Raw genomic sequence first — 27,948 nt, forward strand, 5'->3', positions numbered from 1 at the left:
GCCGGGCGCGGAGCAAGTGGCGGAGCTGGGCCCCCCTCGCTCGCGGCTCGTTCCCCTCCGGTGACAGCCCTTTGGCCAGAGGATCTTTTGTTGCGTCCCCAGCCAATCAAGGCTTTTTACGACACAGTTCAGTTGGGATATAAAACCCCGAGTCTTTCTGGCTCCCCCCCCCCCGGCCAGCATCACTAGTTACCGGCTCCCACCCAGCCGGCCCCGGAGAACCTCTGCCCCCATCAACCCCCCCCTCCCCAGGGCAGCCAGCCGCGGCCCGAGCCCCAAGTCCGGAGGCGGGGGGAGGCAGGAGGGGAGCCCTCCGTCCAGCCATGTCGGTGCGCAGGTCCCCGCTCTTCCTGTGCGCCCTGGCGCTGGCCGTGGCGCTGGCCCCGGGGGAGGTGGTGGAGAAAGGGGCCGGCGGCGGGCAGCGCCCCCCGGGGCCCGAGGCGGAGGAGCCGGGCTGTCCCGTCTGCCTGTGGCGGAAGCACAGCAAGGAGATGCGGCTGGAGAGCATCAAGTCGCAGATCCTGAGCAAGCTGCGGCTCAAGGAGGCGCCCAACATCAGCCGGGAGGTGGTGAACCAGCTGCTGCCCAAGGCGCCGCCGCTCCAGCAGCTCCTGGACTTGCACGACTTCCAGGGGGACGCCTTCCCGCAGGACGAGTACCTGGAGGAGGACGAGTACCACGCCACCACCGAGACTGTCATCAGCATGGCCCAGCAGAGTAGGTGGCTTCTTTGTTAACCAGCCGGGGCGGGGGGGAGCGAGAGGCGAACTTCATGGGGACCCCCCCACCCCCGCTGGGCCGGAGCCCCCTTCCCCGCAGCCGGGTCCTCGCCGCCCCAGGGGCCAGGCTACTTTGCGCCCTTTCCACGCTGCGGGCAGCGCGAGTTCCAGGGGGAAGCGCCCGCGGGTCCCTGCGCGGGGGGCGGCGTCGCAGGCGGGCTGGGCTCCGGGCTCCTGCCTGCTCTCCTTGACTAGCAGATCGGGGGGAGGGTGCAGCTCCCCTGAGGGGCTATTGGCTCCCACCCCCGGCCGGAGGAACCTGGTGCTGACTCCTGGCGCCTGCAAAGTTCAGGGTCCCGCACCCCGCGAGCAGAGGCCGCTCGGGGCGTCCCGCGGGGCTGCGGGTCATTGTCTGCGGCCGAGCTCCGCAAACGCGGCTGCCGCTGGGGCCGGCTGCGAAAGTTTGGTCCGGTTCCGCCATTGGCCCCAAGTGAGCCAGGCCCCGGGAGCGCTGCCCCCCGCAATTCGCCAGGGGCTCCCCTCTGCCCAGCCTGGGCTCGGCAGAGGGGGTTTTCCCTGGCGGGGGTGCGGGCAGATGGGCCGGGCTCTGGGCATAGCCCAGCTTTGGCTCCTGGGAAGCAGATTGGGGGCGGGGGTTGCTCCAGTTGGCCAAGGGAGAAAGTTAGTTTGAAAGCATCCCGCAGAGGGCAGGGCGCCTGACAGGAGGAGTTGGGGTCTCTGCTCCCCAGGATTGCAGGCACCGGCTCTCTCCCTCCTTCTGATGGGGGTTGGGGGCAGGAGCCCAGAGTGGGCAGCTGGAGCCAGGCTCTGAAGGTGGCACGTCAGGTCGCCACATCAGAGGCACTTGGCCCCCAGGCAAGGCCGCTCCAAGGTGTCCCAGGCCCAGCGTTGCCTGGCAAGCAGGAGATGCCCACCTGGGGCTCATGGGGGGAGATGGGGCAGGTGGTGCTGCCCCTGAGCCTCCTCCATGGGGGACTTCTGGCTGATTGGATGGGGGGCCCAGCGGAGCGGGCAGCCCCAAAGCAAGTGACCAGGACAGATCCCGAACCTGGCTTGGGAGGCGCTGATACGAACCGGCTGTGCGTAGCCTGCAGCGCGGACTCAGACAGGCTAGCAGGGTCCTGGGCTCACTGGCCCAGCCAGTGAGGTGCTGCTCAGGCAGAAGCAAGGCTCAGCTGTGGCAGTGAGGGCATCCCTGCTGGCAGGACATGCAGGCTGGGTGCCAATCCCGGCTCAGAGCGGGGTCGTCTAGGGTTAGCATAGGGGGTTGCAGGCCAGGACTCATAGGGTCTAATGCTGTTTCTGTCACTGACTTATGGTGTGAGCTTGTGCAAGTCACATTGCTGCCCGACACCTCAGTTTCCCCATCTGCGGGTCAGGAGTGAGGGGAAGCAGCAGAACTGAGTGGGGGGAGCCCAGGGCTGGGCTAGCAGGGGGCTGCAGGTCAGGAGTGAGGGGCACCAGCCAGGCGCGGTGAATGTGGGGAATACCATCAGCTCTTGACTAAACCAGCGCCTTTATTGCAGTGGAATAGTTCTGAGTCCAGCTGGGGTGAAAGGAGCCAGGCTGAGAGCCATGGGGGCCAAAGGCCTCTGTCCAATTAGCAGGTGGATGTTGGAGAGCGGCTGGGTGATGCCCGTGTGCCTGAGCGAGCCCTGCCCTGGTGCTCTGTCTCCTTGGCCTCCACGTTCAGCTGGGCTGGTGGGTTTTGCAGAGCTGGCCGGGGCCCGTGCAGGTGAACCATCCGGGGAGCAGCTGCTTTCTGAGATCCCACTGCTCTTGGCACCACCTGGGCCCTTGACTGCAGCCTCTGCAGAGGCCGGGGTGTGAACGGGCCACAGGATTGAGCTCCCCAGCCTGCAGCTGGGGCCCGCTAGGGCAGAGGCGAGGCTGCTGCTGGCTGGGCTGGCCTTGCCGTGGAGATGCCCAGGGGCTCCAGTGTCACCCAGCCCCTCCCCAGCAGCAGAGACCCACAGCCTGATCCCAGGGGCTGGGCTGCCTCCAGGGCAGGGCAATAAATGGAACCTCCTTCCCTGAGGGGGCTGACGGATAGGCTGTGAGTGCTGTCACCACCAAGCCTGGGACAGGGCAGTGAACAGAGAGGAGAGAACAGGGGAGTGCAAGCAGGGGGCAGGGCGTGGGGCCAGGAGGTAGGGTGTGCAAGGAGGGGCCTTCTCAGACAGGGAGCTGGTGGAGGGGGTTGCCCTGCGATGGCACAAATGCTGGATCATGTCTCTCAGAACACAACCTGCCATGGGAAGCAAAGGGGGCTGGAGGATCTAGGCATGCTGAGGGGTTGGGGGAAGCAGGGGTGGTAAGATCTGTGGGGCTGCAGGATTAGTGACCTTGGGAATTCAGCCCTCAAAAGGTCCACGTGTCCATCCTCTCTGTGTCCAAACTCCCTGAGTTGCCAATGAGTTGCTGACCTCCCGGGTCTCCGCACTCCAGGGAATTTCACAGAGCACTAAGTGCCATTCCCAGTGCTTGGGGAACCAGGGACTGGCGTTCAGGCTTTGCCCACAGTGATCCTCCTTGTTAGCTCTGGTATGCGGTGGCTGCAAATCTCTTGGTCGGCCATACCCCCTCGTCTCCACGCTGCAGCTGCTCCAGAGCCCAGTGAGTACCGGGGGGTGGGAGTCACCCACAGTGCAGTCTGTGTGGGGGTCTGGATAATGCAGCATAGCGGGAAGGGGTGCTTGGATACGGGCCACTCTCTTCCAGATGAGACTTACCACCAAGCTCCTGGCCACCTGTGGTCTCTAAACTTCCCCTGGCATGCTGCCTCCGAGATTGAGGGTGCCAAGGCGAAATCCCACCTCAGGAAATTACATTCTCCATCCAGTTGAGCATATTCTGGGGTTTCCTTCACTCAGACCCACTGAGACTTCACCTCCTGTGTCTAGGTGCATGAGGCAACCCGTTTCCCCCGGCTGGCTCTGTGACTGATGTCTGACTCCATTGTTAGCTGTCTCCATGAGGGCGGTCTCCTTTCCAATCTTACTGCAATAGGCCGTTCTGTGTCCTCCGCACCTTCTCTTCCCTCCAGGTGGGATCCAATCTAATCCAATCCTTGTGATTGTGCCACAGGGTAGCCGGATGACATGGCCAAAGCACCGTCACCATCTCTAAGTACTGAGACGCGGGTCTTCTATGTTGGCTACACAATCTCTCCAGTTCATTCCCAAGATTCTTCTTAGACAACACTGGTGGAGTGCACCCAGCGTCCTGTTGTGTACTTGGACCCTCAGCCACCTTTTGGAGGCGTACAGTAGTGCTGGGAGAGCAGGAGCATTGTATGATCTCATTTTAGTGTGTAGATGGATCTTCTTCCTCTTCCAGATGTTTGACAAATGGGAGAATGATCCACAGGCTTTGCTGATTCTTGCCTTCGCTGTAGTGAGCTGCTGTTAGCAGATATTGCACTTCCAAGATAGACAAAGTCATCAACTCTTCCATACTCTTCTCCATCAATCGCACATCAGCCAGCATGGACAGCATTCTCTGGCTACACGGTCTTGGTGTTCCACATGCTGATACGAAGTCCCACTGGGGCAGCTTCTGCTTTTTTGCTCAGAAAGAATCTTTTCATTCCATCCAAGCTGGTATCCAGGATGACTATGTCATCTGCAAAATCCGACTCACGCAGCTTATCTCCGGCCCAAACGATACCAGCGGCCTGCAGCCGTCACTCTTCTCGTCACAGTCTGTGACCGTGCAGAAGAGACGCCACCTCGCCTCACAGCAGTAACAATCTTTAACCATTCTGTGTCTCCGCTCTGTCCTGATGCAGATTAGCAATCTTTGCTGGGATTTCACAGCGTCTCCCGCTCGGCCTACACTACAGCCTTACGTCTGTATAAGTAAGTCACTCACCCCTGAGCGACGCAGTCCTGGGGCAGACAGCACTATGCCAGCAGGAGGGCTTCCCGCAGCACAGCTCCGGTCTCTCGGGGAGGTGGGGTTCCTCTGCTGACAGGAGAAGTTACCCTAGCAGCCCAGACCGCCTCTTCACCAAGCGTACCACTGTGCTGCCACAGTGCGGTATGTGTAGACAAGCCCGCAGGATCCTCCAGAGGGTTTATCGGGGTTTATCATGGAAGTTAAACCCATCTTCTGCTGAGACGCTAAGCCACTCTCAGCATCTCCTCAAGGTGAAAATCTGCTCTGAACACAACTTTCCGGATCAAAATTCAGCCCGCTCTCCACCAGGAGCAGTTTTCATCCTATTCAAAATGACCTTCTCCAGGTACAGCCAGGAGGCCCCCCCACTCCAGCAGCCACAAATAAGCTGGTTCCCCGATGACACGTCTTCTCCCATCCATGGGACAGAGCTCCTTATCCCAAACCGTCCTGCACTCCCTGCACGTGGCATTCCCTGCCGCCTCCTCTGCAACTCTTTACCGTCCAGCATCGATCTCAGCATCGCCTGGTGCTTTCCCGCTCTTCAATTGGTTTATGGCCTTAGTTACTTCCTCAAAGGTGATTGCTTCTAGTGACATAGGTAAGCCTGCTAGTTCTTCACATCTCTCGGTGTGCGACAGCGGTTCTGGCTGGTCGAGCACAGCCTGGAAAGGTTTCACCCAACAGAATCTCTGTGCTTCCTCTGGGGTTAAAATTGTACCATCTCGGGCCTTCACAATGCCACAAAGGTTCGAGACTTGTGATGCCAGCTGTTTAGGTACTAGAAAAAAGGTTTTAGAATCCCTTCTCTCATGCACCTCCCCAGCTTCTCTCACTTGATTTTCCATCCATTCTCTCGTATCTCTCCTGGCTTTTCAATTCCTTCTCTTTGTCTGCAGGGTCTTGTTGCAGAAGAGCTCTTGTCTTGTTGAATCATCTCCTTTCGTTCTTCCCTCTCTCCAGCAAGCCTCCATGTGTCTGGATGGAGCCGTTCTTGTTTCCGAGCTCTCCCCTCCACTTTAACCCTGGCTGCTTAAAAGTGGCCATTGTTCTCCCTCCATCAATGTCTCTAACTCTTCAAATCAACGGCTAAGTAGCAGATTGAAAAACGCCTTCGCTGCTAGATCTACTAACTTCCTAGCATCATAGAGACCCTCTGTCTGGCGCTGCTTCACCTTGGTTCGTTCTAGGTGGATTGTCCCAATAACAAGAGGGTGGACACTTCCCACATCAGCTCTTGTGTGCACCCTGCAGACCCCCAATGGCCCCTTGCACTGATCTGTTGTGCTGGGTTACTGGGGTTGAGTCCCACCCCAGAGACGGCTACCTTGCAGGCAGAATAGTCACTGTGTCACTCCTGGGACTATCTCCGCAGTGTGTATTGTCACGGCAAACAGGTGAAGCTCGCGGAGAGCGGCCCGGAATTCGATGGCAAACACATTCCGCTTCGTCCCACTCCGCGTGACAGGAGGAGCAACAGACAGCGGCGCACTGGGAGCCAAAGCCACCAAACTGAGCGGATGCTGCGGCTGGGGCTGCCCGGGTCGCTGCCGTGTCCTGGCTTAGTTATATAATACGAGGGCCGCCTCCCAATTAATTGTCACAGCTAGCTATCTCCAGACAGCCCCTCCATCTGTCTATCCGTCCATCCATCCATCCATCCCCCCAGATATACATGCAGCTACCACAACTTCCTCTCTCCATTCATCCCCAGACAGCCCCCTCCTCTCCCTCTCAGACGCACACACCGCACCTTATTCCCACTCTAATCAGGGCTTTGCTCCCTTCGGGCGCCCCCAGCCACAGCGTTGCTCCCAGACATACCGTCCCTGCATCCTGCTTTCTCCTGGCCTGGGACAGGCCCTGGCAGCCAGTCCTCGTGCCCCTGGCTCTGCGTGGCGATGCCCTTGGGTACGTGGGCGGCCTTTTGTACCTCGCTGGATGTGATCAGCTGGGACACTTATCAGCAGTCCTGGGACTCACTGTGCCTGGAACTCTCAGCCCCTGGGCCTGACCTTTCCTGGGGGCCACGTGTGGAGGGGTCTCCGTTCCACTTGGCTGGGTGGGGTCCCGAACCCCTTTGCAAGTCTGGCTCCTTGGGAGCGGGTTGTTGAGGTGCTTGGAGTCAGCTGAGGGAGCAAGTGCCACTGAGCAGAGACAATCAGTCCCGTCCCTCCCTGACAAGCCTTGGTCATGCTGCAGAGAGAACTGGAGCTCTGGGTGGGGGCAGCATTCTCGGTAGGAACCTCTCCAGCTTGGATCCAGCCCTGGGGTGGGGGTGAGGTCAACCCAGGCAAACCAGAAGCAAAGAAACCAACCATGCCAGACACCAGGGACGGGTGGTACCTAGTCTCCCACTCTCCAGCTAGATGCGTGCAGGGGAATGGTGGAAAAGTGCAGCCTGCCTGTCCGGACTGGGCCGGATCCTGGGGTTGGCGCAGCGCCCCCTGGGGGCAGCAAGAGGAGAAGGCACAGCAGGGACTTTTCAGTCATGCCTCCGGGTCCTCAAGTGGCTGCTCACACCTCATTCCCTAGTGGTTAGAGAGAGGTGGAGGTGGGAGCCAGGATACCCGGGCTCTGCTTTGCCACTGACTCACTGTGGGAACTTGGGCAAATCACATCCCAATCCATGCCTCAGTTTCCCCAGCAATGGAAAAGGCGACAATTCTTGCCATTAGTTGCATCCCTGCAGTATCCTGTCACCCATCTGTGGCCCAGGTCCCACTGCACTGGGCAAAGCCCAGACAGCTGCCGCCCAAAGAAGCTTACAGTCGAGGTGTGATACTGACCTTGGCCCCAGCTGGGCTAATTAACTAATAGTGAATCTCCTATTTCCAGTGCTCCCTGGATTCTGCAAACTGCAGGGAGGTGGTCACTGGTGGGGCTCTAACCACTAGACACCACTGCCCTCCCAGAGCCAGGGAGAGAGCCCAGGAGTCCTGGCTCCCAGGCCCCCTGCTCTAACCCACTAGACTCCGCTCCCCTCCCAGAGCTGGGGATAGAACCCAGGAGTCCTGGCTCCCACCCCCCCTGCTCTAACTCACTAGGAAACACTGCCTGTCTTTATGCTCTCCCAGAGGGGTCCTACTGGACTCTGGTGACTTCTCCCGGGGCTGATCCAGAGTCTGGGGCCCTTGACTTGATCCATCCTGAGCCCAGCATGCCCAGGATGCAATACACAGGTGCCCCCTGCAGCCCTGGCCCTGGGATGAGCCCATGGGCCAGTGCAGCGCATGGTGAAGTGCCAGTTACCCAGCCTCAGGATTGGCTTTGGTGCCGGAGTGTCGGCTGGCAGTGAGGGTGGGCCGGGGCGTCTGGCCAGGCTGGAGGGGTGTGCAAAGGCCGAGCGGAAGGGGGGCTGAGGAATGGTTCCCTCCAGCAGCTCATGGACAAATTTCCTTCTTGAGCATTCATAGACTGGAGCGGCTTTGAAATTTTATTACCCATAAAATTGAGAACACGCCGGGGGCTTTGCTCCACACCCGTGTGAACGTTTGCTGCTCCCCACCCGTCCCCCCAGTCCCTTCACTTGCCCCCCCCAAATAAATACCAGAGCCCCGTCCCACCCCACCTGACTGCTGAGGGGGGAGAGAACCTAACCACCGTCCACCCTTAACCCCCTCACCCGTTTCAGTGGGGCCAAAAGCCCCATTAGGAGGGGCTGTCACAGGAGGAGAAGGACTGGCTTGTGGGATCCTAGGGCAGGTGACCCCCCCCCCAACTCAAGCACCAACCCCCCCATGCGCTGTCTTCCAGCGTTATTATTATGAATTTCGCTTGGCAATTGCGGGTTGGTTTTTATGGTTCCTGAACAGAAGGAAAGGAAGGTTTTATAGGCTGTAGGGCCCATAAACCTCTCAGGTTCTCCTCACCCTCCCCACCCCGCCCCTCAGCACAGCCCCCCCCCCTTTTTTTTAACTGCACAAGAAACTAGGGAAGGTTAATTGGGTCCTAAAACCATTTATTGGCTACCCGTGACCCTGCTGACCTTTGGGGTGGGGGGAGGGGAAGTTAATGAAGGGAGATTAAGGGGGGGCACAGTGTGAAACCCAACAAATCTCACTCTCAAATCCCACCATTAGGGTGCCATGGAGCCCAGAGCAAATTAAAAAAGCTGAAGGCAGGCTGCAGGTCGGGAGTGAGGGGCACCGGCAGAGCTGGGGGGAGCCCAGGGCTGGGACAGCAGGGGCTGCGGGTCGGGAGTGAGGGGCACCGGCAGAGCTGGGGAACGGGGGAGCCCAGGGCTGGGAGCGCAGGGGGCTGCGGGTCGGGAGTGAGGGGCACCGGCAGAGCTGGGGAAGGGGGGAGCCCAGGGCTGGGAGCGCAGGGGGCTGCGGGTCGGGAGTGAGGGGCACCGGCAGAGCTGGGGGGGGGGAGCCCAGGGCTGGGAGCGCAGGGGGCTGCGGGTCGGGAGTGAGGGGCACCGGCAGAGCTGGGGGGGGGGGAGCCCAGGGCTGGGAGCGCAGGGGGCTGCGGGTCGGGAGTGAGGGGCACCGGCAGAGCTGGGGGGGGGGGAGCCCAGGGCTGGGAGCGCAGGGGGCTGCGGGTCGGGAGTGAGGGGCACCGGCAGAGCTGGGGAAGGGGGGAGCCCAGGGCTGGGAGCGCAGGGGGCTGCGGGTCGGGAGTGAGGGGCACCGGCAGAGCTGGGTGGGGGGAGCCCAGGGCTGGGGGCGCAGGGGGCTGCGGGTCGGGAGTGAGGGGCACCGGCAGAGCTGGCGGGGGGGGGAGCCCAGGGCTGGGAGCGCAGGGGGCTGCGGGTCGGGAGTGAGGGGCACCGGCAGAGCTGGGGGGGGGGAGCCCAGGGCTGGGAGCGCAGGGGGCTGAGGGTCGGGAGTGAGGGGCACCGGCAGAGCTGGGGAAGGGGGGAGCCCAGGGCTGGGAGCGCAGGGGGCTGCGGGTCGGGAGTGAGGGGCACCGGCAGAGCTGGGTGGGGGGAGCCCAGGGCTGGGGGCGCAGGGGGCTGCGGGTCGGGAGTGAGGGGCACCGGCAGAGCTGGCGGGGGGGGGAGCCCAGGGCTGGGGGCGCAGGGGGCTGCGGGTCGGGAGTGAGGGGCACCGGCAGAGCTGGGGAAGGGGGGAGCCCAGGGCTGGGAGCGCAGGGGGCTGCGGGTCGGGAGTGAGGGGCACCGGCAGAGCTGGGGGGGGGAGCCCAGGGCTGGGAGCGCAGGGGGCTGCGGGTCGGGAGTGAGGGGCACCGGCAGAGCTGGGGGGGGGAGCCCAGGGCTGGGAGCGCAGGGGGCTGCGGGTCGGGAGTGAGGGGCACCGGCAGAGCTGGGTTGGGGGCGGAGCCCAGGGCTGGGAGCGCAGGGGGCTGCGGGTCGGGAGTGAGGGGCACCGGCAGAGCTGGGGGGGGGGGAGCCCAGGGCTGGGAGCGCAGGGGGCTGCGGGTCGGGAGTGAGGGGCACTGGCAGAGCTGGGGGGGGGGAGCCCAGGGCTGGGAGCGCAGGGGGCTGCGGGTCGGGAGTGAGGGGCACTGGCAGAGCTGGGGGGGGGGAGCCCAGGGCTGGGGGCGCAGGGGGCTGCGGGTCGGGAGTGAGGGGCACCGGCAGAGCTGGGGGGGGGGAGCCCAGGGCTGGGGGCGCAGGGGGCTGCGGGTCGGGAGTGAGGGGCACCGGCAGAGCTGGGGGGGGGGAGCCCAGGGCTGGGAGCGCAGGGGGCTGCGGGTCGGGAGTGAGGGGCACCGGCAGAGCTGGGGAAGGGGGGAGCCCAGGGCTGGGAGCGCAGGGGGCTGCGGGTCGGGAGTGAGGGGCACCGGCAGAGCTGGGGGGGGGAGCCCAGGGCTGGGAGCGCAGGGGGCTGCGGGTCGGGAGTGAGGGGCACCGGCAGAGCTGGGGAAGGGGGGAGCCCAGGCTGGGGGCGCAGGGGGCTGCGGGTCGGGAGTGAGGGGCACCGGCAGAGCTGGGGAAGGGGGGAGCCCAGGGCTGGGAGCGCAGGGGGCTGCGGGTCGGGAGTGAGGGGCACCGGCAGAGCTGGGGAAGGGGGGAGCCCAGGGCTGGGAGCGCAGGGGGCTGCGGGTCGGGAGTGAGGGGCACCGGCAGAGCTGCGGGGGGGAGCCCAGGGCTGGGAGCGCAGGGGGCTGCGGGTCGGGAGTGAGGGGCACCGGCAGAGCTGGGTGTGGGGGAAGCCCAGGGCTGGGGGCGCAGGGGGCTGCGGGTCGGGAGTGAGGGGCACTGGCAGAGCTGGGTGGGGGGGAGCCCAGGGCTGGGAGCGCAGGGGGCTGCGGGTCGGGAGTGAGGGGCACCGGCAGAGCTGGGGGGGGGGAGCCCAGGGCTGGGAGCGCAGGGGGCTGCGGGTCGGGAGTGAGGGGCACCGGCAGAGCTGGGGAAGGGGGGAGCCCAGGGCTGGGAGCGCAGGGGGCTGCGGGTCAGGAGTGAGGGGCACCGGCAGAGCTGGGTGGGGGGAGCCCAGGGCTGGGAGCGCAGGGGGCTGCGGGTCGGGAGTGAGGGGCACCGGCAGAGCTGGGGAAGGGGGGAGCCCAGGGCTGGGAGCGCAGGGGGCTGCGGGTCGGGAGTGAGGGGCACCGGCAGAGCTGGGTGGGGGGGAGCCCAGGGCTGGGAGCGCAGGGGGCTGCGGGTCGGGAGTGAGGGGCACCGGCAGAGCTGCGGGGGGGGAGCCCAGGGCTGGGAGCGCAGGGGGCTGCGGGTCGGGAGTGAGGGGCACCGGCAGAGCTGGGGAAGGGGGGAGCCCAGGGCTGGGAGCGCAGGGGGCTGCGGGTCGGGAGTGAGGGGCACCGGCAGAGCTGGGGGGGGGGGGAGCCCAGGGCTGGGAGCGCAGGGGGCTGCGGGTCGGGAGTGAGGGGCACCGGCAGAGCTGGGGAAGGGGGGAGCCCAGGGCTGGGAGCGCAGGGGGCTGCGGGTCGGGAGTGAGGGGCACCGGCAGAGCTGGGGAAGGGGGGAGCCCAGGGCTGGGAGCGCAGGGGGCTGCGGGTCGGGAGTGAGGGGCACCGGCAGAGCTGGGGAAGGGGGGAGCCCAGGGCTGGGAGCGCAGGGGGCTGCGGGTCGGGAGTGAGGGGCACCGGCAGAGCTGGGGGGGGGGAGCCCAGGGCTGGGAGCGCAGGGGGCTGCGGGTCGGGAGTGAGGGGCACCGGCAGAGCTGGGGAAGGGGGGAGCCCAGGGCTGGGAGCGCAGGGGGCTGCGGGTCGGGAGTGAGGGGCACCGGCAGAGCTGGCGGGGGGGAGCCCAGGGCTGGGAGCGCAGGGGGCTGCGGGTCGGGAGTGAGGGGCACCGGCAGAGCTGGGGAAGGGGGGAGCCCAGGGCTGGGAGCGCAGGGGGCTGCGGGTCGGGAGTGAGGGGCACCGGCAGAGCTGGGGGGGGGGAGCCCAGGGCTGGGAGCGCAGGGGGCTGCGGGTCGGGAGTGAGGGGCACCGGCAGAGCTGGGGAAGGGGGGAGCCCAGGGCTGGGAGCGCAGGGAGCTGCGGGTCGGGAGTGAGGGGCACCGGCAGAGCTGGGGAAGGGGGGAGCCCAGGGCTGGGAGCGCAGGGGGCTGCGGGTCGGGAGTGAGGGGCACCGGCAGAGCTGGGGGATCCTAGCAATGGAAGAGAGGGAGGCAGAATCTCCTGGAAGAGCAGGATGGATGGATGGAGTGTGAGTCTCTGGGACTGGTGCTCACACAATGCCTGTGGCTGCTGCTAGACCAGGAAAATGAAGGGTGTCAATTGTATCAGCAGCTCCCCAGCCCTGCCAAGCCCCCCCGCAGGGACCCGCCTCTTGGGGTGAGGGAGTTCTGGCCTGCTGGGGTTTGGCACCTCCAGGCCAGGACTGGGCTCCTCCCACTCCAGTTCACACAGGCTGCCTGAAGCTTCAGCACCAGCTGCCGGCCCTAGCGACCCGGGCCAGTGGCCAAGGGCTCAGTGCCCTGCGAGCAGGCCCACGCGATCCCTCTGCTGGGGGGGTTGGCACCCAGGGGATTCAGGCTCACAGGCTGGAGCCAAGCGGGGCAGCGCCAGGCCTTGAAGTGGGAGCCTTGGCTCCTCATCTGGGAGCCAGGGCTAGTGGGCTCGGATCAGAGCTGCAGGGCTGGGAACCCCCAAATAGGCAGGCTGGGGGGCAGGCAGCGTCAGCCAAAGGCTCCTGAGCCACCTGGTGCCACTGGGCCATGAAGCTGCAGTGCCCAGGCCCAGTTCAGCCTAGAGCCACAGGTGAGCCTTGAGCGAAGCACAGAGCCCCATGCCAGCCCCGGCCTGGAGGAGTCAGAGCTGGGAACAAATAGCCCCTCACCCGCACACACTCCACCAGTCCTCAGCTGCAGCCGGTGTCCCGGAAAACTTTCTGCCCCTGGTCGCCAGGGCGACAGGAATAGCATCTTGGCACCGAGGGCGCCAGCATGCCAAGAGTAGCCTAAGGGGGCGCGGTGCCTTCCTCGGCAGCCGCTGCACGTGGTGGGCAGCATGGTGGGGAGCAGGGGTGGGAGTCGCCCTGGAGGGAGATCCCTGCCCCACACCCCAGGGGCTGATGATGCAGGAGTCCTGAAAAGGGTCAGTGGGGAGGCAGCTCAGGCACACACCTGCCTCTGGAGGCCAGGACTCGTCTGCCTCAGGCCACAAGTGACACAAGCTTCATGGTCTCACCAAGGGCTGCGGGTCGGGAGTGAGGGGCACCGGCAGAGCTGGCGGTGGGGGGAGCCCAGGGCTGGGAGCGCAGGGAGCTGCGGGTCGGGAGTGAGGGGCACCGGCAGAGCTGGGGAAGGGGGGAGCCCAGGCTGGGCTGGCAGGGGCTGCGGGTCGGGAGTGAGGGGCACCGGCAGAGCTGGGGAAGGGGGGAGCCCAGGGCTGGGAGCTCAGGGGGCTGCGAGTCAGGAGTGAAGGGCACTGGCAGAGCTGGGGAAGGGGGGAGCCCAGGGCTGGGAGCACAAGGGGCTGCGGGTCGGGAGTGAGGGGCACCGGCAGAGCTGGGGAAGGGGGGAGCCCAGGCTGGGCTGGCAGGGGCTGCGGGTCGGGAGTGAGGGGCACCGGCAGAGCTGGGGAAGGGGGGAGCCCAGGGCTGGGAGCACAAGGGGCTGCGGGTCGGGAGTGAGGGGCACCGGCAGAGCTGGGTTGGGGGCGGAGCCCAGGGCTGGGAGCGCAGGGGGCTGCGGGTCAGGAGTGAGGGGCACCGGCAGAGCTGGGGAAGGGGGGAGCCCAGGGCTGGGAGCACAGGGGGCTGCGGGTCGGGAGTGAGGGGCACCGGCAGAGCTGGGGAAGGGGGGAGCCCAGGGCTGGAAGCACAGGGGGCTGCGGGTCGGGAGTGAGGGGCACCAGCAGAGCTGGGGAAGGGGGGAGCCCAGGGCTGGGAGAGCAGGGGCCTGCGGGTCGGGAGTGAGGGGCACCGGCAGAGCTGGGTGGGGGGGAGCCCAGGGCTGGGAGCGCAGGGGGCTGCGGGTCGGGAGTGAGGGGCACCGGCAGAGCTGGGTCGGGGGGAGCCCAGGGCTGGGAGCGCAGGGGGCTGCGGGTTGGGAGTGAGGGGCACTGGCAGAGCTGGGTGCGGGGGGAGCCCAGGGCTGGGAGCGCAGGGGGCTGCGGGTCAGGAGTGAAGGGCACTGGCAGAGCTGGGTGGGGGGGGAGCCCAGGGCTGGGAGCGCAGGGAGCTGCGGGTCGGGAGTGAGGGGCACCGGCAGAGCTGGGTGGGGGGAGCCCAGGGCTGGGCTGGCAGGGGCTGCGGGTCGGGAGTGAGGGGCACCGGCAGAGCTGGGGAAGGGGGGAGCCCAGGGCTGGGAGCACAGGGGGCTGCGGGTTGGGAGTGAGGGGCACCGGCAGAGCTGGGCGGGGGGAGCCCAGGGCTGGGAGCGCAGGGGGCTGCGGGTCGGGAGTGAGGGGCACTGGCAGAGCTGGGTGTGGGGGAAGCCCAGGGCTGGGAGCGCAGGGGGCTGCGGGTCGGGAGTGAGGGGCACTGGCAGAGCTAAACTTGCCTATATCTGCCATGCTTGGCCTGGCTCCCTCCTCTTCCAGATTGTCACCTCTCTGCCCACCCGCACCCCCACCTTTGCTCTGTGTCGGTCCCTGGTGCAGGGCTTGGGGGCTGCCCGCTGGCTGAGGGCCCCTGAGAGCTGTGGGTTGGTGGGGCCTGGCACAGCTCTGGGTACCGGTGTCCCACAATGATCACTGCAGCCGCCGCTCGCCAGGCCCCGGGGCGCTGCAGAGTCCTAGGGCTCAGTGGGCTGCAGAGGCTGGGCTCAGCCCCTGCCCGGGCCAGGATGAGCACAATGCCCGTCCGTCCTGCCTTTCCCCGCGTACTGTGTGCTGCCCCTGAGGCTCGGAGACCTGCACCTGGACCTGGCATGGGGCCACACACCTGGCACCCCTGCCTGAGCCCAGCACCCAGCAGGGCCCTTCTTGGGTTGGGGGGGCAAGTGGAAGACCCCCCGCCCCCCGCATCTGCTGCAGTGCCCTGAGGATCCCTTTGTCTCCCTCCCACCCTCCAGCCCCCGCATGGTGCCAGCCCCATCATGGCCTCTCCACACTCTTCCTCAGATCAGCCAGAGGGAGGCGCTGCAGAGCGTAACTGGCCATGGCTCTGCCCCAGCAAGGCCAGGGGACTGGAAGGCAGAGAGCCGTGCTGTGGCTTTAAGAGCTGACAGGGAGGGGAAGGGGAAGGGGGCAGAGAGAGGAAAGTACTTTTATGGGCTGCTCCCAGGAGAGTGGGTTTAATAGGGGGCTTGTGCTCAGCAAATTGCTGGGAGGGGTTTGTTAGCAAAGCACCGCAAGGCCCCCCGGCCCCTGTCACTTTGGTTTATGGGAGCCCCTTGTGGGCGCGGGGGGCGGTGCGGGAGACATTCCTGGCCCCCGGTTGGTGTCATGACCCCTATCTGTTAGTGGAGGCCTCGGTTCACAGCAAATGGCCCAGCGCTGCAGCTGGGTGCTATTAAACCTGACCGGTGCGTGTGCGGGGGGGGGCACCGGGCGAGGACGGGGGAGAAATTCCCCGCTAAATTCAACCCAGATGTTTCCCCAAAAGGGAGGGTCAGAGCCAGCAGCACTTTCGGGGGATGGGTGTGCACAGGGTGTTGCATGTGTGCCAGAGAAAAAGTTGGGGGGCATCACCCCATCCTACCTAGCTCCCCCCATTCCCATCCCCCAACCAGCTCCCCCTATTCCTGCCCAGCAGCCAGCTCCCAACCCCCCTCTGACAGCGCCCACGGCACCTGGCCCCACTCTGACAGCCCCCACGGCAGGGGAATCCCGGACCCCTCTGATAGCGCCCACGGCACCTGGCCCTGCTCTGACAGCCCCCACGGCAGGGGGCTCCCAACCCCCCTCTGACAGAGCCCACGGCACCTGGCCCCACTCTGACAGCGTCCACGGCAGGGGAATCCCGGACCCCTCTGACAGCGCCCACAGCACCTGGCCCCACTCTGACAGCCCCCACGGCAGGGGGCTCCCAACCCCCCTCTGACAGCGCCCACGGCACCTGGCCCCACTCTGACAGCCCCCACGGCAGGGGAATCCCGGACCCCTCTGACAGCGCCCACGGCACCTGGCCCCACTCTGACAGCCCCCACGGCAGGGGAATCCCGGACCCCTCTGACAGCGCCCACAGCACCTGGCCCCACTCTGACAGCCCCCATGGCAGGGGGCTCCTAACCCCCCTCTGACACCGCCCACGGCACCTGGCCCCACTCTGACAGCGTCCATGGCAGGGGAATCCCGGACCCCTCTGACAGCGCCCAAGGCACCTGGCCCCACTCTGACAGCCCCCACGGCAGGGGAATCCCGGACCCCTCTGACAGCGCCCACAGCACCTGGCCCCACTCTGACAGCCCCCACGGCAGGGGGCTCCCAACCCCCCTCTGACAGCGCCCACGGCACCTGGCCCCACTCTGACAGCCCCCACGGCAGGGGAATCCCGGACCCCTCTGACAGCGCCCACGGCACCTGGCCCCACTCTGACAGCCCCCACGGCAGGGGAATCCCGGACCCCTCTGACAGCGCCCACAGCACCTGGCCCCACTCTGACAGCCCCCACGGCAGGGGGCTCCCAACCCCCCTCTGACAGCGCCCACGGCACCTGGCCCCACTCTGACAGCCCCCACGGCAGGGGAATCCCGGACCCCTCTGACAGCGCCCACGGCACCTGGCCCCACTCTGACAGCCCCCACGGCAGGGGAATCCCGGACCCCTCTGACAGCGCCCACAGCACCTGGCCCCACTCTGACAGCCCCCATGGCAGGGGGCTCCTAACCCCCCTCTGACACCGCCCACGGCACCTGGCCCCACTCTGACAGCGTCCATGGCAGGGGAATCCCGGACCCCTCTGACAGCGCCCAAGGCACCTGGCCCCACTCTGACAGCCCCCACGGCAGGGGAATCCCGGACCCCTCTGACAGCGCCCACAGCACCTGGCCCCACTCTGACAGCCCCCACGGCAGGGGGCTCTAACCCCCCTCTCACAGTGTCCGCGGCACCTGGCCCTGTTCTGACAGCGTCCACGGCAGGGGGCTCCCAACCCCCCTCTGACAGCGCCCACGGCACCTGGCCCCACTCTGACAGTGTCCACGGCAGGGGAGTCCCGGCCCAGCTCTGACAGTGTCCACGGCAGGGGAATCCCGGTCCCCCTCTGACAGTGTCCATGGCAGGGGAATCCTGGCCCCCCCCCTCACAGCACCCATGGCAGGGGGTTCCCGGCCCCCCTCTGACAGTGCCCACAGGAGGCTGGTGTTGGCGATTCAGCTAGGGCCATGCTGCCCTCTGCAGCTCTGTTCCCCCCTCTGAGCCAACAAAGCAGGGCGCTGCTCAGCAGAAGTCACCTCACAGCCCCATGTCACAGAAGGGGCACAGAGACAAGGCATGACTTGCCCTAAGGTCACATGACAAGTCAGCATCAGAACTAGGAGTAGAACCCAGGAGTCCGGGCTCCCGGTCCCCCCACCATCGCCCTTTTCTCTAGGCTCTGGATAAGCACAGTCATCATTATATTTCCCAGCTCCAAGGGGAAAGATGAGGTTCTGTTAGAAATGGCTTGGCAGTCCTGGGCCTGCATGTGACCCTGGAGCAGAGCCAGGACTGGGGCTCGGGAGTTTTTTGGTGCCCTCCTAACCCCCAAGAATGTCCTGAGTGCCCCAGCTGAGGGCTGCCAAGGAGAGAACAAACAGAGCCAGCTAGCAGATGGGATTCTTTGCACAGGGCTCTTGCAGGGAGGCACAGAGCTGGTCTCCTTGGGAGAACCTGGCCGTCCCCCTGAGCGGTGCGCAACCAGGGGCAGGACCTGGGTTTTACATCTCATGCAGCACCGCATCGGGTCCTCAATTCCTCCTACCGCAGAGGGCAGCATGTCCCTAGTTTGGGGGGCTCCCATCCCAGCGCAGACCCAGCCTCGACACTGCTCAAGCTGGCAGGGCAGAAGTTCCCACACAGTCCTGGGGACGCAAAACCTCCATGGCATGGGGAGGGGCCTGCTTTTCCCCCGGGCTCATTGTTCTGCTCTGCTTGCAGCTAAGTGCTGCAGAATTGCCGAGTTCCTGGGATTTGGAGGCCCAGACGTGTGTTTGCTGCTCCCCACTCTGTCTGCTGTGCCAGTTCGGCTTGGATAAATGTTTCCCTTGGCAGATGCCAGCCTGTTCCTGGCAGCATTCCCCATCCCCCCTTCCCCGCCAATCTCCAGGGAAGGTGCACACTTGCCCTTGGACACAAACAAGTTATGGGAGACGTGGTGAGCGCAGACGCCCTTGCTCCCAGCTTTGGGGCAGGGCTGAGTTCAGGGAGTTCACCCAGAGCCAGACATCCTGTCCAGGAGCCTTGCTGGTTCATGTCACCAGTGGTATGAGTTTCTTAGGACTCAGCACCCCTGCTAGTCCCATTGTAAGTGGGCAAACAGCACCCATACAAAGGAGGCAGCATGCTCCCCTGCTGGCACCCCCATTGTCCTTACACAAAGACGACTTGACTGGACCAAATATACCCCTCTCCCACTCCCAGCTCCCATGGCCTGCCCCCTGGCCCTTTCGGGGTCACCCAGGCAGTAGAAACCTGAAAATCAGTATAGGTTTGAAACACACCACCATTCCTGCAGATGCTGCAGAGGGGGAGGAGAGCTCAGCAGGGGGCGCTCTCCCCTGGCAATCAGAGCTGACCCCGATGCCCCAGTGTGGCGCTAGGGGGCACTGTTCTGCAGGCAGCAAGGGGGGAGTCAGCAGGGGGCGCTCTCCCCTGGCAGGCAGGGCTGGCCCCATTGCCCCAGCACAGCACTAGGGGGCACTGTGCCGCTGGTGGTGATATCTGGCAAGTGAGGCTCCGGGGAGAGGCCATGGTTTTCGCAGGGCTCATGGTGTTAATCTTGGCCCTGGCACTTTCATCCTGCTGCCCCTCTAATTTTTCCTGGAGTTGCCGCTGGATGCAGGCTCTTCCCTCACCATCCTAACTCCTGTGTAGCTTTGCTGGAGCGGTTACACAGCTGGCATGTTCCACCCCAGAGGTGGCAGCATTGCAGGGCCAGGTGGGATGATCCAGGCCTTCTCAGGTGGAGGAAGCTAGATCAGGGCAGGGGATTATTAGATTTTGGTGGAGGTGTTCTGGTAACAAAGAGGAGGGACTGCAAAATATGATCCTCAACACAAAGCTGGGGATAGAAACACAGAGTCCTGGGATCCCCAAATCGCCCCCCAAATTCACCCTGGATTGTCTGCTTTGAACCAGCCACATTCTGCCCCCCCACGCTATTGATCAGTGCCCAGCCTCACCCTCACCCTGGATTCACCCTAAACTCTGCCCACGTTTGAGGCCTCAGCCCCATAGTGCCGGGCTCCTGGGTTCCACACCCCAAGGACTCAGTGCTTAGTGTTGGAAACGGGAATCCAGGGATGACCCAGTGAGTCCTTGGTTTGGGGGTTTGTCCAGTTCTGTGGGGGAATTGCTCCCTTTGGGGTGCAGCTGAACTCCCCGAGATCAGACACGCAGGAAATGCTGGCTCCGGTTGCTCCTGACAGAGAGGCCGTCAGTTCCCTGGCTGTGCACTGTGAGGGTTGAGGGGGGCTCAGGATTCCTGCTCCCCCCGAGCAGGGTTTGCTCAGGGGCTGCTTTTCTGACATAGGTGGAAAGCGGATCAGTGACAGGCAGCTTGGAAGCAATGCACCGTGGGCTGGTCCTGGCAAGGTTCCACCCTCCCGGCTCGGCACATGTGCCTCAATCCTGACCCATAGCCCCGCCCTGCTATGTCAGTCTGGGGATCCATCCCCCGCTACCCACAGCTCTTCAGTGCCTCGGGAACTCCCCCCCGCCCACTATTCCAGCATTGGAACCCCCAGGCTCAGCCACTGCCCCTCAGTCCCGACCTGCAGCACCACGTTGATCCCTGCCTATGTAATATCCGCAGGGGGGTCACTAACACCTCACGGCATTGGGGTCAGAGGCCAGATGCAAGCCCTTAGTGCAGATACAGGGAAAATGACCTAATGACCTATTACCCGGCCTTCACCTCCCAACGCTCTAGGAGTTCCCAGTCAGCCCTTCGCTGGCGAGGCCCTGGCTGTGGCTCCTGGGGGCCGGGTAGTGGGTGTCCAGAGCCGGGAGGCAGCTCCACTCATATGTGCTTCCCCCCTCCCCCCCCGCAGCGGACCCGGTGGTGCAGATAGAGGGGAACCCCCACTGCTGCTACTTCAGCTTCAGCCCCAAGATCATGTTCACCAAGGTGGTGAAGGCCCAGCTGTGGGTGCACCTGCGGCCCGTGCAGCACACCTCCACCGCCTACTTGCAGATCCTGCGCCTCAAGCCCGTCACCGAGCAGGGCAGCCGCCACATCCGCATCCGCTCCCTCAAGATCGACCTCCACTCCCGCCTCGGCCACTGGCAGAGCATCGACTTCAAGCACGTGCTGCAGAACTGGTTCAAGCAGCCGCAGAACAACTGGGGCATCGAGATCAACGCCTTCGACCCCAACGGCAACGACCTGGCCGTCACCTCCCTCGGCCCCGGAGCAGAAGGGCTGGTAGGTGAACACGCCGGGGTGGGGACCAGCCCGGCCCCTTACAGGGCTCTGCTGGCCTTGGCAGGGGTGACTGGGAGCTCTCCACTGAGTCAGTGCTGAGCCCAATGTCCCAGTGCAAGGCGGGGGGCTCAGAAGGGGGCGCCACGCCGCAGGGGGCAGGGGGCTCAGAAGGGGGCGCCACGCCACAGGGAGCAGGGCGGGGGGCTCAGAAGGGGGCGCCACGCCACAGGGAGCAGGGCGGGGGGCTCAGAAGGGGGCGCCACGCCGCAGGGGGCAGGGGGCTCAGAAGGGGGCGCCACGCCGCAGGGAGCAGGGCGGGGGGCTCAGAAGGGGGCGCCACGCCGCAGGGAGCAGGGCGGGGGGCTCAGAAGGGGGCACCACGCCGCAGGGAGCAGGGCGGGGGGCTCAGAAAGGGGCGCCACGCCGCAGGGAGCAGGGCGGGGGGCTCAGAAGGGGGCGCCACGCCGCAGGGAGCGGGACGGGGGGCTCAGAAGGGCGTGCCACGCCGCAGGGGGCAGGGGGCTCTGAAGGGGGCGCCACGCCGCAGGGAGCGGGGCGGGGGGCTCTGAAGGGGGCGCCACGCCGCAGGGAGCGGGGCAGGGGGCTCTGAAGGGGGCGCCACGCCGCAGGGAGCAGGGCAGGGGGCTCAGAAAGGGGCGCCAGGCCGCAGGGAGCGGGGCAGGGGGCTCAGAAAGGGGCGCCACACCGCAGGGAGCGGGGCAGGGGGCTCTGAAGGGGGCGCCACGCCGCAGGGAGTGGGGCGGGGGGCTCAGAAGGGGGCGCCACGCCGCAGGAAGCAGGGCAGGGGGCTCAGAAAGGGGCACCGTGCCGCAGGGAGCAGGGCAGGGGGCTCAGAAGGGGGCGCCACGCCGCAGGGAGCAGGGCGGGGGGCTCTGAAGGGGGCGCCACGCCGCAGGGAGCAGGGCGGGGGGCTCAGAAGAGGGCGCCACGCCGCAGGGTTCAGGGCGGGGGGCTCAGAAGGGGGCGCCACGCCGCAGGGAGCGGGGCGGGGGGCTCAGAAGGGGGCGCCACGCCGCAGGAAGCAGGGCAGGGGGCTCAGAAAGGGGCACCGTGCTGCAGGGAGCAGGGCAGGGGGCTCAGAAGGGGGCGCCACGCCGCAGGGAGCAGGGCGGGGGGCTCTGAAGGGGGCGCCACGCCGCAGGGAGCAGGGCGGGGGGCTCTGAAGGGGGCGCCACGCCTCAGGGTTCAGGGCAGGGGGCTCAGAAGGGGGCGCCACGCCGCAGGGAGCGGGGCGGGGGGCTCTGAAGGGGGCGCCAGGCCGCAGGGAGCAGGGCGGGGGGCTCTGAAGGGGGCGCCACACCGCAGGGAGCAGGGCGGGGGGCTCAGAAGGGGGCGCCACGCCGCAGGGAGCAGGGCGGGGGGCTCAGAAGGGGGCGCCATGCCGCAGGGAGCAGGGCGGGGGGCTCTGAAGGGGGCACCACGCCGCAGGGAGCGGGACGGGGGGCTCAGAAGGGGGCGCCACGCCGCAGGGAGCAGGGCAGGGGGCTCAGAAAGGGGCGCCAGGCCGCAGGGAGCGGGGCAGGGGGCTCAGAAAGGGGCGCCACGCCGCAGGGAGCGGGGCAGGGGGCTCAGAAAGGGGCGCCACGCCTCAGGGTTCAGGGCAGGGGGCTCTGAAGGGGGCGCCACGCTGCAGGGAGCGGGGCGGGGGGCTCTGAAGGGGGCGCCAGGCCGCAGGGAGCAGGGCGGGGGGCTCTGAAGGGGGCGCCACGCCGCAGGGAGCAGGGCGGGGGCTCAGAAGGGGGCGCCACGCCGCAGGGAGCAGGGCGGGGGGCTCAGAAGGGGGCGCCACGCCGCAGGGAGCAGGGCGGGGGGCTCTGAAGGGGGCGCCACGCCGCAGGGAGCGGGACGGGGGGCTCAGAAGGGGGCGCCAGGCCGCAGGGAGCAGGGCAGGGGGCTCAGAAAGGGGCGCCACGCCGCAGGGAGCGGGGCGGGGGGCTCTGAAGGGGGCGCCACGCCGCAGGGAGTGGGGCGGGGGGCTCAGAAGGGGGCGCCACGCCGCAGGAAGCAGGGCAGGGGGCTCAGAAAGGGGCACCGTGCCGCAGGGAGCAGGGCAGGGGGCTCAGAAGGGGGCGCCACGCCGCAGGGAGCAGGGCGGGGGGCTCAGAAGGGGGCGCCACGCCGCAGGAAGCAGGGCAGGGGGCTCAGAAAGGGGCACCGTGCTGCAGGGAGCAGGGCAGGGGGCTCAGAAGGGGGCGCCACGCCGCAGGGAGCAGGGCGGGGGGCTCTGAAGGGGGCGCCACGCCGCAGGGAGCAGGGCGGGGGGCTCTGAAGGGGGCGCCACGCCTCAGGGTTCAGGGCAGGGGGCTCAGAAGGGGGCGCCACGCCGCAGGGAGCGGGGCGGGGGGCTCTGAAGGGGGCGCCAGGCCGCAGGGAGCAGGGCGGGGGGCTCTGAAGGGGGCGCCACACCGCAGGGAGCAGGGCGGGGGGCTCAGAAGGGGGCGCCACGCCGCAGGGAGCAGGGCGGGGGGCTCAGAAGGGGGCGCCATGCCGCAGGGAGCAGGGCGGGGGGCTCTGAAGGGGGCGCCACGCCGCAGGGAGCGGGACGGGGGGCTCAGAAGGGGGCGCCACGCCGCAGGGAGCAGGGCAGGGGGCTCAGAAAGGGGCGCCAGGCCGCAGGGAGCGGGGCAGGGGGCTCAGAAAGGGGCGCCACGCCGCAGGGAGCGGGGCAGGGGGCTCAGAAAGGGGCGCCACGCCTCAGGGTTCAGGGCAGGGGGCTCTGAAGGGGGCGCCACGCTGCAGGGAGCGGGGCGGGGGGCTCTGAAGGGGGCGCCAGGCCGCAGGGAGCAGGGCGGGGGGCTCTGAAGGGGGCGCCACGCCGCAGGGAGCAGGGCGGGGGCTCAGAAGGGGGCGCCACGCCGCAGGGAGCAGGGCGGGGGGCTCAGAAGGGGGCGCCACGCCGCAGGGAGCAGGGCGGGGGGCTCTGAAGGGGGCGCCACGCCGCAGGGAGCGGGACGGGGGGCTCAGAAGGGGGCGCCAGGCCGCAGGGAGCAGGGCAGGGGGCTCAGAAAGGGGCGCCACGCCGCAGGGAGCGGGGCAGGGGGCTCAGAAAGGGGCGCCACGCCGCAGGGAGCGGGGCAGGGGGCTCAGAAAGGGGCGCCACGCCTCAGGGTTCAGGGCAGGGGGCTCTGAAGGGGGCGCCACGCTGCAGGGAGCGGGGCGGGGGGCTCTGAAGGGGGCGCCAGGCCGCAGGGAGCAGGGCGGGGGGCTCTGAAGGGGGCGCCACGCCGCAGGGAGCAGGGCGGGGGCTCAGAAGGGGGCGCCACGCCGCAGGGAGCAGGGCGGGGGGCTCAGAAGGGGGCGCCACGCCGCAGGGAGCAGGGCGGGGGGCTCTGAAGGGGGCGCCACGCCGCAGGGAGCGGGACGGGGGGCTCAGAAGGGGGCGCCAGGCCGCAGGGAGCAGGGCAGGGGGCTCAGAAAGGGGCGCCACGCCGCAGGGAGCGGGGCAGGGGGCTCAGAAAGGGGCGCCACGCCGCAGGGAGCGGGGCAGGGGGCTCTGAAGGGGGCGCCACGCCGCAGGGAGCGGGGCAGGGGGCTCAGAAAGGGGCACCGTGCTGCAGGGAGCGGGGCGGGGGGCTCTGAAGGGGGCGCCACGCCGCAGGGAGCGGGGCAGGGGGCTCTGAAGGGGGCGCCACGCCGCAGGGAGCGGGGCAGGGGGCTCTGAAGGGGGCGCCACGCCGCAGGGAGCGGGGCAGGGGGCTCAGAAAGGGGCGCCACGCCGCAGGGAGCGGGGCAGGGGGCTCTGAAGGGGGCGCCACGCCGCAGGGAGCGGGGCAGGGGGCTCTGAAGGGGGCGCCACGCCGCAGGGAGCGGGGCAGGGGGCTCAGAAAGGGGCGCCACGCCGCAGGGAGCGGGGCAGGGGGCTCAGAAAGGGGCGCCACGCCGCAGGGAGCGGGGCAGGGGGCTCAGAAAGGGGCGCCACGCCGCAGGGAGCGGGGCAGGGGGCTCTGAAGGGGGCGCCACGCCGCAGGGAGCGGGACGGGGGGCTCTGAAGGGGGCGCCACGCTGCAGGGAGCGGGGCGGGGGGCTCTGAAGGGGGCGCCACGCCGCAGGGAGCGGGGCAGGGGGCTCAGAAAGGGGCGCCACGCCGCAGGGAGTGGGGCAGGGGGCTCAGAAAGGGGCACCACGCCGCAGGGAGCGGGGCAGGGGGCTCTGAAGGGGGCGCCACGCCGCAGGGAGCGGGGCGGGGGGCTCTGAAGGGGGCGCCACGCCGCAGGGAGTGGGGCGGGGGGCTCAGAAGGGGGCGCCATGCCGCAGGAAGCGGGGCAGGGGGCTCAGAAAGGGGCACCGTGCCGCAGGGAGCAGGGCAGGGGGCTCAGAAGGGGGCGCCACGCCGCAGGGAGCAGGGCGGGGGGCTCTGAAGGGGGCGCCACGCCGCAGGGAGCAGGGCGGGGGGCTCAGAAGGGGGCGCCACGCCGCAGGGAGCAGGGCGGGGGGCTCTGAAGGGGGCGCCAGGCCGCAGGGAGCAGGGCGGGGGGCTCTGAAGGGGGCGCTCTCCTTTCAAAGTCAGTGCTGACCACAGTGCACCCCACCCTTGGGCTCTCCTCAGCACAGATCGTAACACAGCACAAAATTCTGCTCCATTTTCATATAATGGGTGAACTCTGCTTAAGAGAGACCCAGAATACTGGCACCAAGATGGCAATGGGGGCTGCGGGTCGGGAGTGAGGGGCACTGGCAGAGCTGGGGGGCTGAGGTGGGGGGGCCCAGGGCTGGGATAGCAGGGGGCTGCGGGTCGGGAGTGAGGGGCACTGGCAGAGCTGGGGGGCTGAGGTGGGGGGGCCCAGGGCTGGGATAGCAGGGGCTCTGGGTCTGGTTTAGTACTGTGTACCCCAGAATGGCTGAAGCCCGATGGCTCAAGGAAGGCACAGACCCGTTACCCTCTGGGTTCATCATGCTCTCCCCATGAAGGGGGATTTCTGCCGGAGCCCCGGGGAGCCAGGCTGATGCGGAGGGTGTGGTCTAGCCCCTTCTGATTCCCAGCCACCCCAGAGCCTCTTTCCTCGCCATCAAGCTCCCCAGCAGCAGGCCTGGAATGGAGGCCACTGTGCTGCAGGCCCAAGGATGGCTGCTGATGGGGACGCTTCTTCCCGTCAGTTTCACCTGCCAGCCTCAGCCTCTGCCTGTTCCTGGGCAGAAGGGAGAGGGGTTGTCTCCTTCTGCCCAGGCCCACAGCTGCCTTCCCGCGGGAGCTGCATCGTGTCACCTCTCAGACAATCTGTCTGTGCACCCAGTGAGGAGATGGCTGGCTCCTGCCCAAGCCCGTCCTGTCTCTGAGTCCCCGGGCCAGCAGTAGCTGATGGGTCAGACTTTCCTAGTCTTCTAGCTGTCCTGCTGACAGGATTTATGGCTCCCCAGGTTCAAATCATGCTGGAGCCCAGTGCAGGGCGAGGCTGAACACTGGGGAGGAGGGAGGGACCCACTCAGCCTAGTGACACAGAGCTCAGCCCAGACCACGGCCTGCATTGCCTGGCACCCAGCTACAGGGTGAACCTCTCCCCACACTTCATCAGGGCCGGCAGAGGGCAGATGAGGCTGGATTAGTAGACGAAATCAAGGGATTGGCTAGAGATGGATGGCTGGGTGGGCAGGTAGCTAGGGAAGGATGATGGATACAGAAGGGTGGCTAGGTGGACGGAGGCTCGGGCTGGGGTGGACAGGGATGGCTGGGTGGGCAGATAGCTGGGGAAGGATGATGGATACAGAAGGGTGGCTAGGTGGATGGAGGCTGGGCTGGGGTGGACAGGGATGGCTGGGTGGACAGGTAGCTGGGGAAGGATGGGTAGGCAGAGGGATGGGAGGTTACGGCTGGTTGGTTAGGGGAGCTGGTAAGATGGCTCCCTGCAGCATGCTCCCCTCCCCAAAGGCTGGCCCTAGCTGCCCCGGGGACGAGGCTCAGCTATCTGCTCTCCCCCCAGCACCCCTTCATGGAGCTCCGCGTCCTGGAGAACAACAAGCGCTCACGGCGCAACCTGGGGCTGGACTGCGACGAGCACTCCGCCGAGTCCCGGTGCTGCCGGTACCCGCTGACTGTCGACTTCGAGGCCTTCGGCTGGGACTGGATTATTGCCCCCAAGCGGTACAAAGCCAACTACTGCTCAGGCCAGTGCGAGTACATGTTCATGCAGAAGTACCCGCACACCCACCTGGTGCAACAGGCCAACCCCCGGGGCTCGGCCGGGCCCTGCTGCACCCCTACCAAGATGTCCCCCATCAACATGCTTTACTTCAATGACAAACAGCAGATTATCTACGGCAAGATCCCGGGCATGGTGGTCGACAGATGCGGCTGCTCTTAAAACCCAGCTGGTACTCCCCCAGCCCCGCTCCCGTGCTCCCGGCCAACCAGCAAGAGTCATCGTTGCTTCCCCCCTTTTTTTTATACATATAAAAAGAACAAACATTAAAATTCTTTTGTGAATGTCGGGGGAAGGGGGGAGAGACAGAACACCCCCAAGAAAAACGAACAGAACCCAAACTCTCCCGCGCTTCGCCATGCACTGTGCAATAAGCAAACGTCCCTACCTGGGGAGGGCCAGCTGGGTACCGCTTTTCTCCCAAGGCAAGTCTGCAAAGGCATTATCCCCCGCCCCCTCAACCCACCCTGTCATCGGCATCAGCAACCAGCTGTGGCTCAGTCAGAGAGGTGTCTCTTACCGGGGTTTGGTTCTTGGAGGACTAGCCGATCCCTGGGCGGCCTGGGAGCGAAATGGTTAACGCCGAGACGGCAGGACAGCGACTCTTCAACCGTTTACAAGCCGTGGAAGCTTTCTATGTGTTTAAGTTAAAAACAGAAAATCAAAACAATTGCCTGGAGCTGGAGCTCACAGAAACACACAGGATATTTTGTACGGCGCGAGAGACGAACTGAAGAACAAAGCGGCCTGGTAAAAAGGAAAGATACCCTGGATCACTGGCCTTTTCTTTCCAGCAGTTTTGTTTTCGGGGGGAGGGGGGGAGGACGGGAGGGGGAATTTCAGCTGCCTGCCCTTTGAGAGAGAGAATTCCCCTGGCAGGTCTCCAAAGAAAGGATCGCTTGGCTCCCCGGACCCAGCCAGCGTGTGCTGCGGAGAGCTAGGAGGGGCCGGGCGGGGGGCTGCATTGCTAATGTTGGAAAGTCTGATCCTGCTGGCCCAGCACAGGTTAAACTCCCTGATCTGAGCCCACCGCCCTGGCCCAGAGCAGGTGCCGTGAGCCCAGATTATGGTCAGGCTCTCTGATCTCATTGTTCCTTGTCAATCTGCTCCAGAGCAAACTCACCCCAATCCCATCACCCCTCAACACCCCAACCCCTGACACCCCCTGTGCATCCCAACCCCCCATTACTCCTGCATACCCCAAGCCCCCCAACCCATCATCCATAATGCACCCCTTGTGCACCCTGAATGCGCCCATCCTGGC

At 66.6% G+C, this 27,948-nt stretch overlaps 1 protein-coding gene across 1 annotated transcript; it reads left to right on the forward strand.

Moving 5' to 3' along the window:
- The first annotated feature begins 323 nt into the window (after window positions 1-323).
- On the forward strand, window positions 324-26,846 carry GDF11 (growth differentiation factor 11). The gene is made up of 3 exons (XM_077838511.1): window positions 324-717; window positions 20,156-20,529; window positions 26,466-26,846. Exons 1-3 carry the CDS (start codon window positions 324-326, stop codon window positions 26,844-26,846), a joined length of 1,149 nt encoding a protein of 382 aa, XP_077694637.1.
- The last annotated feature ends 1,102 nt before the right edge of the window (window positions 26,847-27,948 follow it).

Source organism: Eretmochelys imbricata, chromosome 20 (genome assembly GCF_965152235.1).
Source record: "Eretmochelys imbricata isolate rEreImb1 chromosome 20, rEreImb1.hap1, whole genome shotgun sequence".
Classification (NCBI taxonomy): Eukaryota; Metazoa; Chordata; order Testudines; family Cheloniidae; genus Eretmochelys; species Eretmochelys imbricata.

Excerpts from the sequence above, each read along its gene's own strand:
- GDF11 (XM_077838511.1), top strand. The coding sequence starts at position 324 with ATGTCGGTGCGCAGGTCCCCGCTCTTCCTGTGCGCCCTGGCGCTGGCC. Across the intron at positions 718-20,155 it reads CATCAGCATGGCCCAGCAGA|CGGACCCGGTGGTGCAGATA; the intron begins GTAGGTGGCTTC and ends CCCCCCCCGCAG. Across the intron at positions 20,530-26,465 it reads GCCCCGGAGCAGAAGGGCTG|CACCCCTTCATGGAGCTCCG; the intron begins GTAGGTGAACAC and ends CTCTCCCCCCAG.